The sequence below is a fragment of the Lepisosteus oculatus genome, chromosome 10 (genome assembly GCF_040954835.1).
Source record: "Lepisosteus oculatus isolate fLepOcu1 chromosome 10, fLepOcu1.hap2, whole genome shotgun sequence".
NCBI lineage: Eukaryota > Metazoa > Chordata > Actinopteri > Semionotiformes > Lepisosteidae > Lepisosteus > Lepisosteus oculatus.
In genome coordinates this window covers 28,506,374-28,519,768 of record NC_090705.1, presented here as the reverse complement: position 1 = coordinate 28,519,768, position 13,395 = coordinate 28,506,374, and the positions used below count along the sequence as shown (strand labels likewise).

Here is a 13,395-nt window from a genome sequence, read left to right as displayed (position 1 = left end):
TCTATTCTTTGTAATCCCTGTTGTTTGTTATGCATGTTTTGGTTATATCAATAAATTGTATGTTTAGAATTAATGTGTGAGACTCTAAATCATTATATTTGATTGGTTCATAAAAATCATCAAGAATATACTGTTACAATTTCAGATTGTTACATCAAATTAAAACCCCACTCTCCTACCCAGAGCTTAATTTACTATTTAGAACATTTAGGTAAATTGTTACAGTTTTAGGTGACTTAGAAGTCTCTCTTAGATTTTAGGTACAGTTTGTGACACTGGGAAGAGTAAATACTTCTAACTTCAAAGGAGACATGATGTTTGCTGAGGTCTGGGGGGTCCCTTGAGCAGAAACAATGGTAAAGTTTACCTAAGTATACCTAAGGAAATTGTGGATTTATGATTGGCCAGGAGCAGCACAGAAAAAGACAAGCAGGGAGAAGAGAGAGGTGTCCAGAGGTGTTGGGATTTGAAGCTTGTGCCAGGCAAGGGCCCCTACTTCTTGATCATCAAAACTAAACCTGACTGGAGCTATGTTTTTAGGGAACTTGGGTTTCCTGGGTAAGAGATTGGTATTTCGTAAGAAGACAGCTCATCTCTTGTGTGGCCTCTGTAGGCATATTAAGAGTTAAGTGGTTAGTTGCAGTCTGGGGTTTTCTGGGTGACCAGAATGTTAGGCCTCTGAAATACCTTGTCTGTAAATACTGAATACAATGTAACTTGTAATGATTATTCCTTGCTAAAAAGGAAACACAACATTTCGGCCGTGGAGCCTTCTCACCTGAATTGTTATTTAAAACCTTTTTTACAATCTAAATCCTATACTATACTTCCTCCCTGTTCTTTTGAGTGCTTTGTTTTAAAGGTTTCTATCCCCCAATCTACTATTATTGCCACAGTTTAGAGACCACCCAAACCCAGTGAAGCCTTCTTAAGTGAGGTTGCAGATTTTCTCTCATTTTTATGCCTTAATTTTAAAAGGATCCTTATTCTTGGGGACTTTAATATCGATTCAAGGTCTTCCAGTCTGGCTAAAGACTTCCCTTTTCTATTGGGATTCTGATTCTGGTTCTCTTTCTATGCTCATCCTTCTTGATCTCAGTGCTGCTTTTGACACTGTTGACCATAAAATCTTACTTTCTCGTCTTGAGACTGTTTGGAGTTTCTGACACTGCTCTCAAATGGTTCAAATCTTACCTCACTGATTGCTGTCACTTTGTCTCTCTTAATGGGTATAGGTATGAAATTGGTGTTGTTAAGTCTGGTGTTCGTCAGGGCTCAATACTGGGCCCCTTGCTCTGCAGCATTTACATGTTTCCACTTGGTCAGCTTTTAAGATCACATGGCCTCAGCTTTCATTTCTATGCTGACAATACTCAAATATACAGTGCCTTGCGAAAGTATTCGGCCCCCTTGAACTTTTCAACCTTTTGCCACATTTCAGGCTTCAAACATAAAGATATAAATTTTTTATTTTATGTGAAGAATCACCAACAAGTGGGACACAATTGTGAAGTGGAACGAAATCTATTGGATTTTTGAAACTTTTTTAACTAATAAAAAAATGAAAAGTGGGGCGTGCAAAATTATTCGGCCCCCTTGCGTTAATACTTTGTAGAGCCACCTTTTGCTGCGATTACAGCTGCAAGTCGCTTGGGGTATGTCTCTATCAGTTTTGCACATCGAGAGACTGAAATTCTTGCCCATTCTTCCTTGCAAAACAGCTCGAGCTCAGTGAGGTTGGATGGAGAGCGTTTGTGAACAGCAGTTTTCAGCTCTTTCCACAGATTCTCGATTGGATTCAGGTCTGGACTTTGACTTGGCCATTCAAACACCTGGATACATTTATTTGTGAACCATTCCTTTGTAGATTTTGCTGTATGTTTGGGATCATTGTCTTGTTGGAAGATAAATCTCCGTCCCAATTTCAGGTCTTTTGCAGACTCCAACAGGTTTTCATCCAGAATGGTCCTGTATTTGGCTGCATCCATCTTCCCCTCAATTTTAACCATCTTCCCTGTCCCTGCTGAAGAAAAGCAGGCCCAAACCATGATGCTGCCACCACCATGTTTGACAGTGGGGATGGTGTGTTGAGGGTGATGAGCTGTGTTGCTTTTACGCCAAACATATCGTTTTGCATTGTGGCCAAAAAGTTCGATTTTGGTTCCATCTGACCAGAGCACCTTCTTCCACATGTTTGGGGTGTTTCCCAGGTGGCTTGTGGCAAACTTTAGACGAGACTTTTTATGGATATCTTTGAGAAATGGCTTTCTTCTTGCCACTCTTCCATAAAGGCCAGATTTGTGCAGTGTAAGACTGATTGTTGTCCTATGGACAGACTCTCCCACCTCAGCTGTAGTTCTCTGCAGTTCATCCAGAGTGATCATGGGCCTCTTGGCTGCATCTCTGATCAGTCTTCTCCTTGTCTGAGCTGAAAGTTTAGAGGGACGGCCAGGTCTTGGTAGATTTGCAGTGGTCTGATACTCCTTCCATTTCAAGATGATCGCTTGCACAGTGCTCCTTGGGATGTTTGAAGCTTGGGAAATCTTTTTGTATCCAAATCCGGCTTTAAACTTCTCCACAACAGTATTACGGACCTGCCTGGTGTGTTCCTTGGTCTTCATGATGCTCTCTGCACTTTCAACAGAACCTTGAGACTATCACAGAGCAGGTGCATTTATACAGAGACTTGATTACACACAGGTGGATTCTATTTATCACCATCAGTCATTTAGGACAACATTGGATCATTCAGAGATCCTCGCTGAACTTCTGGAGTGAGTTTGCTGCACTGAAAGTAAAGGGGCCGAATAATTTTGCACGCCCCACTTTTCATTTTTTTATTAGTTAAAAAAGTTTCAAAAATCCAATAGATTTCGTTCCACTTCACAATTGTGTCCCACTTGTTGGTGATTCTTCACATAAAATAAAAAATTTATATCTTTATGTTTGAAGCCTGAAATGTGGCAAAAGGTTGAAAAGTTCAAGGGGGCCGAATACTTTCGCAAGGCACTGTACATCCATACCAAACCTGACATTAATGTGGCTGTCTCTATTCTATCTAATTGCATCTCTGACATAAAATTTGGGTGACTCAAAATTTCCTTCATCTTAACTGTGACAAGACTGAAGTCATACTTATTGGCACCCCCCATCAACTTCATAAAGCCAGTCCTGTAACCGTATCTGTAGGTGGTTCCGTACTTGAGCTTCAATCTAAATTGAAAAACCTTGGGGTTATATTCGATTCTGGCTTAACATTCGACCCACATGTGCAGCATATTGTTAAAACATCTTTTTTTTCACCTCAGAAATATCACTAGACTTCACCCTATGCTATCACTAACTGTGGCTGAAAAGCTGATCAACACATTTGTGTTCTCTCGAATTGATTACTGTAATGCTCTATTTGCTGGGGTATCTAAATCTACTTTGAACAAACTGCAGTATATCCAAAATTCAGCAGCCAGAATCTTGACCAGGTCTAGTGCAAATGATCACATTACTCCTATACTGGAGTCCTTGCACTGGCTTCCGATCAAATTCTGTTTAGACTTTAAAATCTTCATGCTCACCTATAAGGCTCTGCATGGCTTGGCACTTCAGTACCTGTCTAAACTATTATCGCCCTACTCCCCACCTCGCAAACTTTGCTCTTCTAATTCTGGTCTCCTTACTGTCCCCCAAGCCCATCTACATTGTATGGGTGACAGGGCCTTCTCCTGTTATGCCCCAAGCTCTGGTACTCTCTCCTTAGATATCAGAGAGTCACCTTCTCTAAACTCCTTCAAATCCAGACTCAAAACCCACTTCTTTAGAAAAGCCTTTACTTAAGCCATTTTTTACCCATCTGCTTTTCGTAGTACCACCATCCACGGTCTCCTCTATATATTGTAATTGTGTTTTATCTTGTGTATTCTTTTTATTTATTATTGTTGTCATTCTGTAAAGCGCTTTGAGAAGCCACCTTTAAAGGTGCTATATAAAATAAAGTTTATTTTTATTATTATTATTATTATTATTCAATATTTGCTTAAACCAAGTGTGCCTGGATTATTACTCCTCTCAACAAACCTGTTCCGGAGAATAAAGAATTCACCTGGCTCTAGTTATACCTATAACTATATCTGGGTATATGGTTAGAAATCTCGTACAAGTTGGGGGTTATGAATAATTATTTCACTTATTGACTAAACTGCTCGGTCAGTTGCTGATTTTTACCAGTTTCATAACCCCCCATTTGTTACAATATTATATATATATGAGTAAATATATATTGTATATATAAAAGTTTTAAACCAGTTTTGAAAAGCTCATAATAAATAACTTGCTAACAATAACAAGAAGCCAACATTTTACAAAGAAAATATGTATTTTAACTTTGAAAGGAATCAACGGGAACATTAATAACAACAAAATGACGATAAACCGGATCTCTGTTACTTCAGAATTATAGCAAATTATAACTTACAAACTACAGTACTGCACTGAAACCTTTGTAAAAAGGAATTGTAGAAATAAATATGAAATTAAGTAAAAAAAAACAAGTACATTCAATAGAAAGGGAGGTGAGATCAGTAAGGCTGCGCAGATAAGAAAGTCACATTAAAAAACATTCTATACAGTAAATCAATTTGTCTAGATTTTCTGGAGGCATTATTTGGTGTCACAGATGAGGAACAAGGGAGTGATGGTGAATAGCAGCTAGAATCTGGGAACCTGAAGCTACTGCCATGTTGAGAGTGAAGCAGGACTGGTCCTTGGCATAAGTGAACTAAGCGACTGACTAGAGTTCTGACGCCGGAAGGTGGAGCCCATCGATGTGCAACACAATTTTTTTTATTTGGCACATTCAAATGTGAGTCAAAAATTCTCTCTTGTGGCTCCTACTGTTGCTGCTGTGGATGTTTATAATACAAGTCCAGTCAAAACTTGAAAAATCATAAGCAAGTACATAATATCCCATGTTTGTTTCTGATAAGTCAAGAAAACATTTTGCTGTTTAATTAATTCAGGATTTTCTTAAGTTATCTGGATAGAATTAACCCGATAACTGAGTTCAGATTAATTGTATTTCACAAAAGAGCTCTGCTCTGTCTACCCTCTCTGGCATTAGTAATTAGGTCATTGTATGTATCCATGTAATCCATATATGTATCAACCTCTCAGTTTCTATTGTGGTACCCTGTTTTGCCTTCGCAGCAAAAGCAGCTGCTATTCTCGGAGCAGAATTTCATATCACCATATCAACGACTGGTCCTCTTATGGTACCAACCTTTTTCTCTGTATATTTAATGGACTCAGACCTCACACCTCCAGGGTCTGCTTTCATAGCCCTCTATTTCCCTTTGTCTAAGAGCTGCAGCTTCTGCCTCTACCTGCAATTTTTTGTAAATCTTCAATTTCTGCAGAGATTCTCACTTCAGGCTCATCTGTCTGCAGCCTCCAGACGATTGGCAGCCTTCCTCCACTTATCGCAACTGCAAAGCTCAAGTTCCAAGTCATGCCAAGTTATTTAAACTTCACTATCTGCATCTACCCAAGGAAGGTCAGTAATTTTCCAACAATTAAGTCGTTCAATGCCACTGAAAGACATCTGCCACTTTTCATATACCCCATAATGTCCACTCGTTCAGATGCTTTGGCAACAGATTCAGTCTGTATGGTGCGACAGCCTCTGACCCTGCCAGTCAAAGAACCTTCACAGTCTTCTGCCCATTTGACTGGCCAACACTCCATGAAATCCAGATATTCATCCCTCCAAGAAACCTATTTCTAGCACTGTTTTCTGCATCCCAATTCCCATCCTGAAACTGTTACACCACTGTCACTTGCAGTGCAGTGCCAAGAGCAGTCTGACAGGCTGCAATCCAAGTGCAGGGATTTGGGCTTTTCCTTGTAATTCCAATAAGAGCCATAACTTTGATTTTGCAGATCCAAAGGATGTCCATCTCATCCACCTCCCTCCTCTCTTCAGCATCAGAACCATCATCTCTTATTCAGCTAACATTGAGCCTCTGTACTTTGCTTCAGTCAAACCTACTCAACAGGGACGATTTCAGCTGGCGACCCTACATTATCCACTGTTTTGAATTGGAGCCACCACTTCCACAGCCAGGGCTCAACCTGACCTCTTATCTAATCACATATTAAGAAGCTGGTCTGCTCCTGCAATTAACCTTTGCATTCAGTCTGCTGTCCTGCTTTGTGCCTGTAGCTTGCCAGTATGGGCCCCAGAGGTTAGAAAATAGATGTATGGATGGATTCAATTCTCCTTTTGAGTGAAAGTGTTGGGCATTTGGTCCATCTCTTGAAGCAAGTTTCTTCTGCTAACCTCCACTTCCTTCCATCCCCTAAGGGCTTAGTTACCAATTTTGAGGCAGCACTTGTCAAAGCAGTTCTCTACAAATCAGGGAATGCTTAAAATCTTGCTAATGCTTTATCTGGCTGTTTTGACACTGTTATTATTGGATCACAACCATAAGAATGAGAAAGGGTACATTCCGAAGAGCTATCATAAATAATAATTTCTGTGAAGATCCCAATAAAAATATTTTCTTTAGTAAACCCTTACTTTAAACAACATAAAATAGCCCATTTTACCCGTTTTACACCTATTCTTCAATATCCCTATTCCTGTTACGGATGTCAGAAGGCATGCCATGGAATGACCAGGAGAGCAATAAAGGCCCTATGTGTAGCAGTAAAAGGGGACAACACGGAGGTTAGCCCAGGCTCAGGGGGTCAGACAATGTCGGAGTAGAAACTTATGCCCTCAGGCCACGGACAGGAGCAGCCTGGTACTAAACAGGTCTCAGGACATCCGTACACTCAATGCTGAGCCAGGAGCAGAGCAGACACAGGAAGTAAATAGGCCAAACAACAAGACACACGGGAAAAACATGAATAATCATAGGGAACTAGGAACAGGACAGAAGTAGAGCGTCCTCTAGGTGTAAAGGGTGTGACAATTCCAGAGAGCTCAGGAGGCAGTGAGACCAAGGTGACTTGGTGGAGAGAGTTTAGCAGGCAGGTTGGATATTGTTTGATATCGGGCTGCCAGAAAGCGGCGTAAAGACAGGGGCAAGGGGAGAACTGCCAGAGAAAAATAAAAGTGGTGATTCTCCTCTGGATAGGTGCTTTCGAAGCTAGTCAGGTAGTTGCGATCAGAGAGTGAACACAGCTTAAATGAGCTCAGTGCTTGAGCACCAATGTAGTAGAAACTAAACTTTTAAATGGGCAAATTAAGTGATAGATTGATTAGATGACTAATTGAAAGGCAGCAGGTCAAATGTACAAATGGCCCAACCTGATTCACATGGGACTGGTCCAACATTGAATGCTACAGCAAATTCTAACATTGTAACTGTAATGTTTCTCATGGCAATGGGAAGCTGCAAGTCGCTCCTAGCCTAGGCATTACCAATCAATAGTACAACAAATAGACTCAAGTGACACTTCAGTCCCAGAACATTGATTTGTACTATATGTATCTTATGGAGATAAACTGGAGATATATCTTATGGAGGGAAGTGAACAATTAATAACTGTTCACTTTCCTCCATAGAATATTTATCAGAATTTACATCTCAGAACATTCTATCACATTCAGTATACAGATTCTATGTGCATTAGTAGCCATGGTACTGAAGGCACCTTCATAATTAGACACAGAATTATTGGATTGTGGTTGGAGCGCAATTTTAGTTGAATATTAGAATTTATATCACTGTGTCAGATGCTAAAAATTATGATATTATTTCAGTAATTCCAGTGTTCTGCTTAGTATGATACTAAATTTCGGAATTGGTCTATAGAAAGAGTTTTACTAATTTAGTCCAATATTTCAATATCCTCTCAAAGGAAGCAGCTGTTACTTTGTGTTTGTTGTAATCAAGTTTTTTTTTTGTCAGAGATGGGGACTAATTTCAGCAGTCAAGTTTACTTTGGACCTACTGTACTGGTTTAGTATGAGATAACAACTCACCTGTTAGTTGCTGCTTTATTTTTGTTGCTCTTACATGATTATCCAGTACACTAGTTAAATGTTAATGCAACAAAGTTCAGTCTTGTTTGTCTGTGATACCCTATATGTAGAAAAATAACTTTTTTTCTGTGCAGTGTACCAGTTGCAGCAAGCAGCCCCAAGACCCAAGAGGATTATTTGCCACCGAGAGGTTAGTATTTTTGTATCTTTCAGTTTTGTGTTTTTCTTGTGCCTTTTTGTAGTTGGGCTATTTGCACTTTATGTGTCTGTATTTTTAAATGAATGATAGAAAATGTTTTCCCTGGTAGCCTCTTAGGAATTAGAAGAACAACAGCAACCAGTCTGTTTATCATAATAATGTTCTGAAAATTATTTGGTTTTATTATTCAGGTCAATTAAATGTTGTTTAACTGATAACTCAGGAATATTGCCTCAGGTAATCATATTAAACCCAAGGGAAATCATAATATTTTATTACCAATATAATTATTATTCATATGAGCTTAACATGCAGAGGTTACATAGTTATATTGTCACAGTCAGGTGCCTCAGCCAGTCACAGCTGGCATCATCCAAATCAGTAAAGTTGCCAGGGCATCTGAAGCGAGGGCAGGAGTATAGGATGTGGTCGGCCGTCTGCTCCTTGCCATCACCGCATTGGCAAGTTGGGTCATCAGTGGAGCCCCACTTGTGTAGGGTGGCCCAGAAATGGCCATGTCTGGTTCTTAGTCGGTTCGGCTTGACCAATAGAATACTGATTGTGTACATACTGTGGATGAGTGTATACTGTATATATGTAGTACAGGAATGCTAACGTTAAATTGCAATTTTAAAATTAAAGAGAAATCATAGACTATAGCCTTTTGCCTTTTTAAACATGGCATGCTTTGCTCTGTGCAGTACATATAAATATATACGAATTCCCATGATAATTTAATGTTAGTTTTTAATACATAAAGATTTTTATGCATGCTTAAATAATCCAGATAATGGCATGTAACTTTGTGATATTTTATCAATTTCAGTGCATAATAAAATGAGTACAGTTGCTATGGGTTTAAATTTTGTCAGTAATTTTGGCCAGCCTATCACGTACTGCGGTACAACGCGGTGAACGGTAGATAATTTCTCGCGGTTGTGCCGTGCATTTTGAATGGCTGCATCTGTGCAACTTAAATTCTTAATTGGAAAAAGATTGTCCCTCAGCAGTGACAGGGATTCGAAACCAGGCGTTTTCTGGCAACAGCTCAAATGCTGTACATGAGACATTAAGCTTTAATAATAATAATAATAATAATAATTGCTTACACTTATATAGCACTTTTCTGGACACTCCACTCAAAGCGCTTTACAGGTAATGGGGACTCCCCTCCACTGCCACCAATGTGCAGCATCCACCTGGATGATGCGACAGCAGCCATAGTGCGCCAGAACACTCACCACACATCAGCTATCAGTGGGGAGGAGAACAGAGTAATGAAGCCAATTCATAGACGGGGATTGTTAGGAGGCCATGATTGATAAGGGCCAATGGAAAATTTGGCCAGGACTCCAAGAATTACACCCCTACTCTTTTCGATTTCGATTGGGATTTTTAATGACCACAGAGAGTCAGGACCTCTGTTTTACGCCTCATCCGAAGGACGGCGCCTGTTTACAGTATAGTGTCCCCGTCACTACACTGGGGCATTAGGACCCACATGAGCCACAGGGTGAGCACCCCCTGCTGGCCCCACTAACACCTCTTTCAGCAGCAGGAGCCTTAGTTTTTCCCCAGGAGGTCTCCCATCCAGGTACTGACCAGACTCACACCTGCTTAGCTTCAGTAGTTGTGAGTTGGAGGGTGATATGGCTGCTGGCTATTAGCTCCACCTGGCAGTCTTACAAGGTGCTTCTGGATACTACTATCTGCTCCTCTTCTTTTTATGCTTAGTTTGCCTCCATATACAGAATATTTATCTCAATATATATCCCATAACACTCTGAGTACTGTATTACATAAGTGCATTAGTTGCTGATGACACCTGTTGTGTGAAATTACTGGCACAATTCAATAATTTCTAACTGTCAATTCTGTGATCTTGTCTTGGGTATTAGGAATCAGTCCACAGGATAACAATTAATTGTACATGGATTCAAAATACATGGAATACATTTATTAATGCATACAATGTGCACATAAAAGCATAAAAGTAAATACATGAAACAATCTTCCTAGATACAAATGGTTGATCATTTGTTTGAGGGTTACCAATGTAATGAATCAAGATTATGAAAAGATAAGATACTTTAACATTAGGTAAATTCAATTTATATCAGATGTGTTTGGATAGCAATTGAGTTCTCAAGAATAATAATGTTGAATTCTGAAATACTCATCCAGCACTTATGTCACCCATGTACAAGAAGGAGCAGGGCTGGCGACTAAGCTACTGCCTAGGGCCCCAAGGCCTCCAGGAGGCCCCCTCAATGTACAATGCATCATATTTTAAATCGGCAAGTTCAAATGTGACCCTGTAGTGGCTCTTTCTGTTGCTGCTGTGGAATATCCTAATGGAAGCCCAGTCAAAAAAAATGACCAATCATAATCGAGTAGGTAATGTTTCAAAAGAAGAGCAGGATAAGCAATCACAAAACAGAGGTACACCAAATCAAGTCATTGTAATAATGCACAATCTGTGTAATAATACAGTCATTTGTATTTGTATTAAATTAATTTTGACTCTGTCAGTTCCATTTAACTGGGTTACCATAGACATGTTATATTTTGAAACTAGAGATATTGACTACTTGAGGTGTTTTTACTAGAATTTAACAGATTCTCATTTCCAACATGCCATGTGGTTAGCCTGCTAAAAAGCATGAAATAGACTGTTCAACCATTATAAGTAATTGTCATTAAAACACATTGTTTTCCTTGTGATTTCTCCTATATTTCATTATAGGAGGGTATTATGAACTCAACTTATAGCCTTTTGGATTGCAATCCCTCTCCCAGTGACAGTAGCAGAAGCAGAAAGGTGCTTTTCAGAGCTCAAGTTGATTAAAACATACCTGAGATTGAACATATTGATAAATTGATTAGAGTAGAACTTTTTTAATAAAACTTTCCCATCTATCTTACTGATCTCTCCTCCCTTGTTATTGAGTGCACTTGTTATTTTTTCTTACTTAATTTCATATTTATTTCTGCAGTTCTTTACTACAAAGGTTTCAATGCAGTAATCTGTCAGTTATGATTTACTCAAATTTGGAAGTAACAGAGATTTTGTTTATCATTATTGTTATTAATGCTTCTCTTTGTTACTTTCAGTGTTACAATACATCATCTTTGTAATGTGTACCTCATGTTCTTGTTTCTATGTTAGTTCTTATGTGTTCTCCAAAGCTGGTTAATACAAGTTTTCTAGTTATATAATTATTTTGTTTTATTATTCTTAATAGTAAAATAAGGTTGTGTTGGGAGCTGATAAGAGTAGTGTATGTGCAAATCATGATCTGGAGGGACTGCTTTCTAAAGTCTTACCTAGGGTCCCCTAGGGCCGGTTATGACAGGGTCAAAGCTTTGTCCAACACTTGCTCTGCTGGCCCAGTGTCAACCAATCCTGGCATAGCATCAGAATGTTAAGGAGAGAGAAAGTCCTACTCTACTCTCGCGTTGACAGTTCAGTAGCTCCTCCTGGTTAACGTTGAGCTGGGAAATTGAAAGCAAATGTCCCATCTGGGACAATAAAGGAAGTACAGTAAATGCCTGCTTGGTCAGAGTAAGTCACTGATGGGCATGAAATTCAGTTTGCTCCTGTGAGGTGCCGTTTAGGCCATTTTTCAAACTTTACCTCTCTTACACTCACAAATTGCTCTCACATACACACAAAAAAAATCTTATACATAAAACGCTCTTACATTCCCTAGTTTTACCTCGCACGTACACATAAAATGCTCTCACATTCTCTCACATTCACTGGTTTTATCTCACACATATACATAAAAAACTCCTTCACAATGTGAACGGGAGAGACAGAACATTTTATGTGTATGTGAGAAGTGAATTATGGCCCAATGTAGGCGGTCCGTCTAAATGGCACAAAGTGATTGGTGAGTGTGAATGTGAGAGGTAAAATGGAGAGTGTGAGAGCCTTTTGTGTGTATGTGAGAGCAATTTGTGTATGTATGAGAGGTAAAGTTTGAATTATGGCCTAAACGGCACCTCATATGCTCCTGGCATAGCATTTACTTAAAAATATCGTAATATTCAGGAATGTTGACGAAAGTCCACCATAATGCTGATCAGGTGGACGCATCGTCAGTGGTAGCTAGCTGATCATATATATCCAGCTGATCTTGCTGCAGACCTTGGGCAGAATTCTGTTGCTATATGTACAGGCTCTCTTCTAACACGGCCCTTTAGGCATACTGCAAATTTATATGCCAAGGCTTAGACAACAGTAGTTACCTGGTGTTGTTGTCAGCTTGTCAAGTTGGTTCAGAGAGAGAATTGATTTGAATATCAACACCTGAAGAAATGCCATGCCTAAAAAAAAATCTTAGTCACATGATTTCAAGAGTGCAAAGTGTTTTGTTTACTGAGAAAATAGAGCAACAGATTTTAAATAAACATTATTTTTCACTACTGGAAAAAGTCATAAACATTCTGAATAAAATTAATTTAAATATTAGTTAAGCATCCATAGTTTGACTGCTAGAACAGCCAATCAGCTATTTTTCTTTGAATTCTATACTGAAAAGAAGGAGTTTGCATAAAGCTTGGTAACGTGTCCAGTTATTTCAGATGTACTCTACAGTATTTCTTAACTGACTTTTCAGCGGTCTGGTTATATTTGCAGTGTTTTATTAGCTTCCTGTTTCCTCAAAAGAAGACATTTCAGTACCCTTTCATGTATCAGTAGTATCTCTAAAGCATTATTCCGGTTAGGTTAAAAGCCAGTTTTACCAGTTGCAAACTGCTAAGACTAAAAAAAATAATATTTAACTTTTCCTTCTGCTTAATATGTAAACTATAAAAGGCATATATGATGTTAAGCATTCTGATCAGTGCTAAATAAAATCAGTATTGTTTGCTTTCATTGTGTTGATAGTGAAGTCGGTGGAAGATACAAAACATAGTAATATCCAACAATAGAAAGTATTGTTATACAGTTACATGCCAAAAAATCATGCTATAACCTTATCCAGGATATTAATACAAATCAAAGTATTTGCTGTTATTTTCAAAGTCATTTCCTTGATGCTTGCTACAGAAAAATATGCCATTAAGACATTATGAATAGTATTTCTGCGGCACTGCAGTCATCTGTGGACACATGAAATATTGCCCCCTGCAGGCACGCTGAGGTACAGTATATTAAAAACATCTAAAAATGTTGCTTAGTAAAGATGGAAAGTGATGATTC

The 13,395-nt window shown here is 38.9% G+C and overlaps 1 protein-coding gene across 2 annotated transcripts in view; it reads left to right on the top strand.

Moving 5' to 3' along the window:
• chn2 (chimerin 2) overlaps positions 1 to 13,395 on the top strand; it is a 127,368-nt gene that overhangs the window by 71,675 nt on the left and 42,298 nt on the right. Inside the window, exons 3-4 of one of the 2 annotated variants that reach the window (XM_015357548.2) lie at positions 5,409 to 5,545; positions 8,119 to 8,174. In XM_015357548.2, the coding sequence (XP_015213034.1) occupies positions 5,409 to 5,545; positions 8,119 to 8,174 (193 nt within the window). The remainder of the gene's footprint in view (positions 1 to 5,408; positions 5,546 to 8,118; positions 8,175 to 13,395) is intronic. The other variant, XM_006635808.3, reaches the window with a different exon arrangement.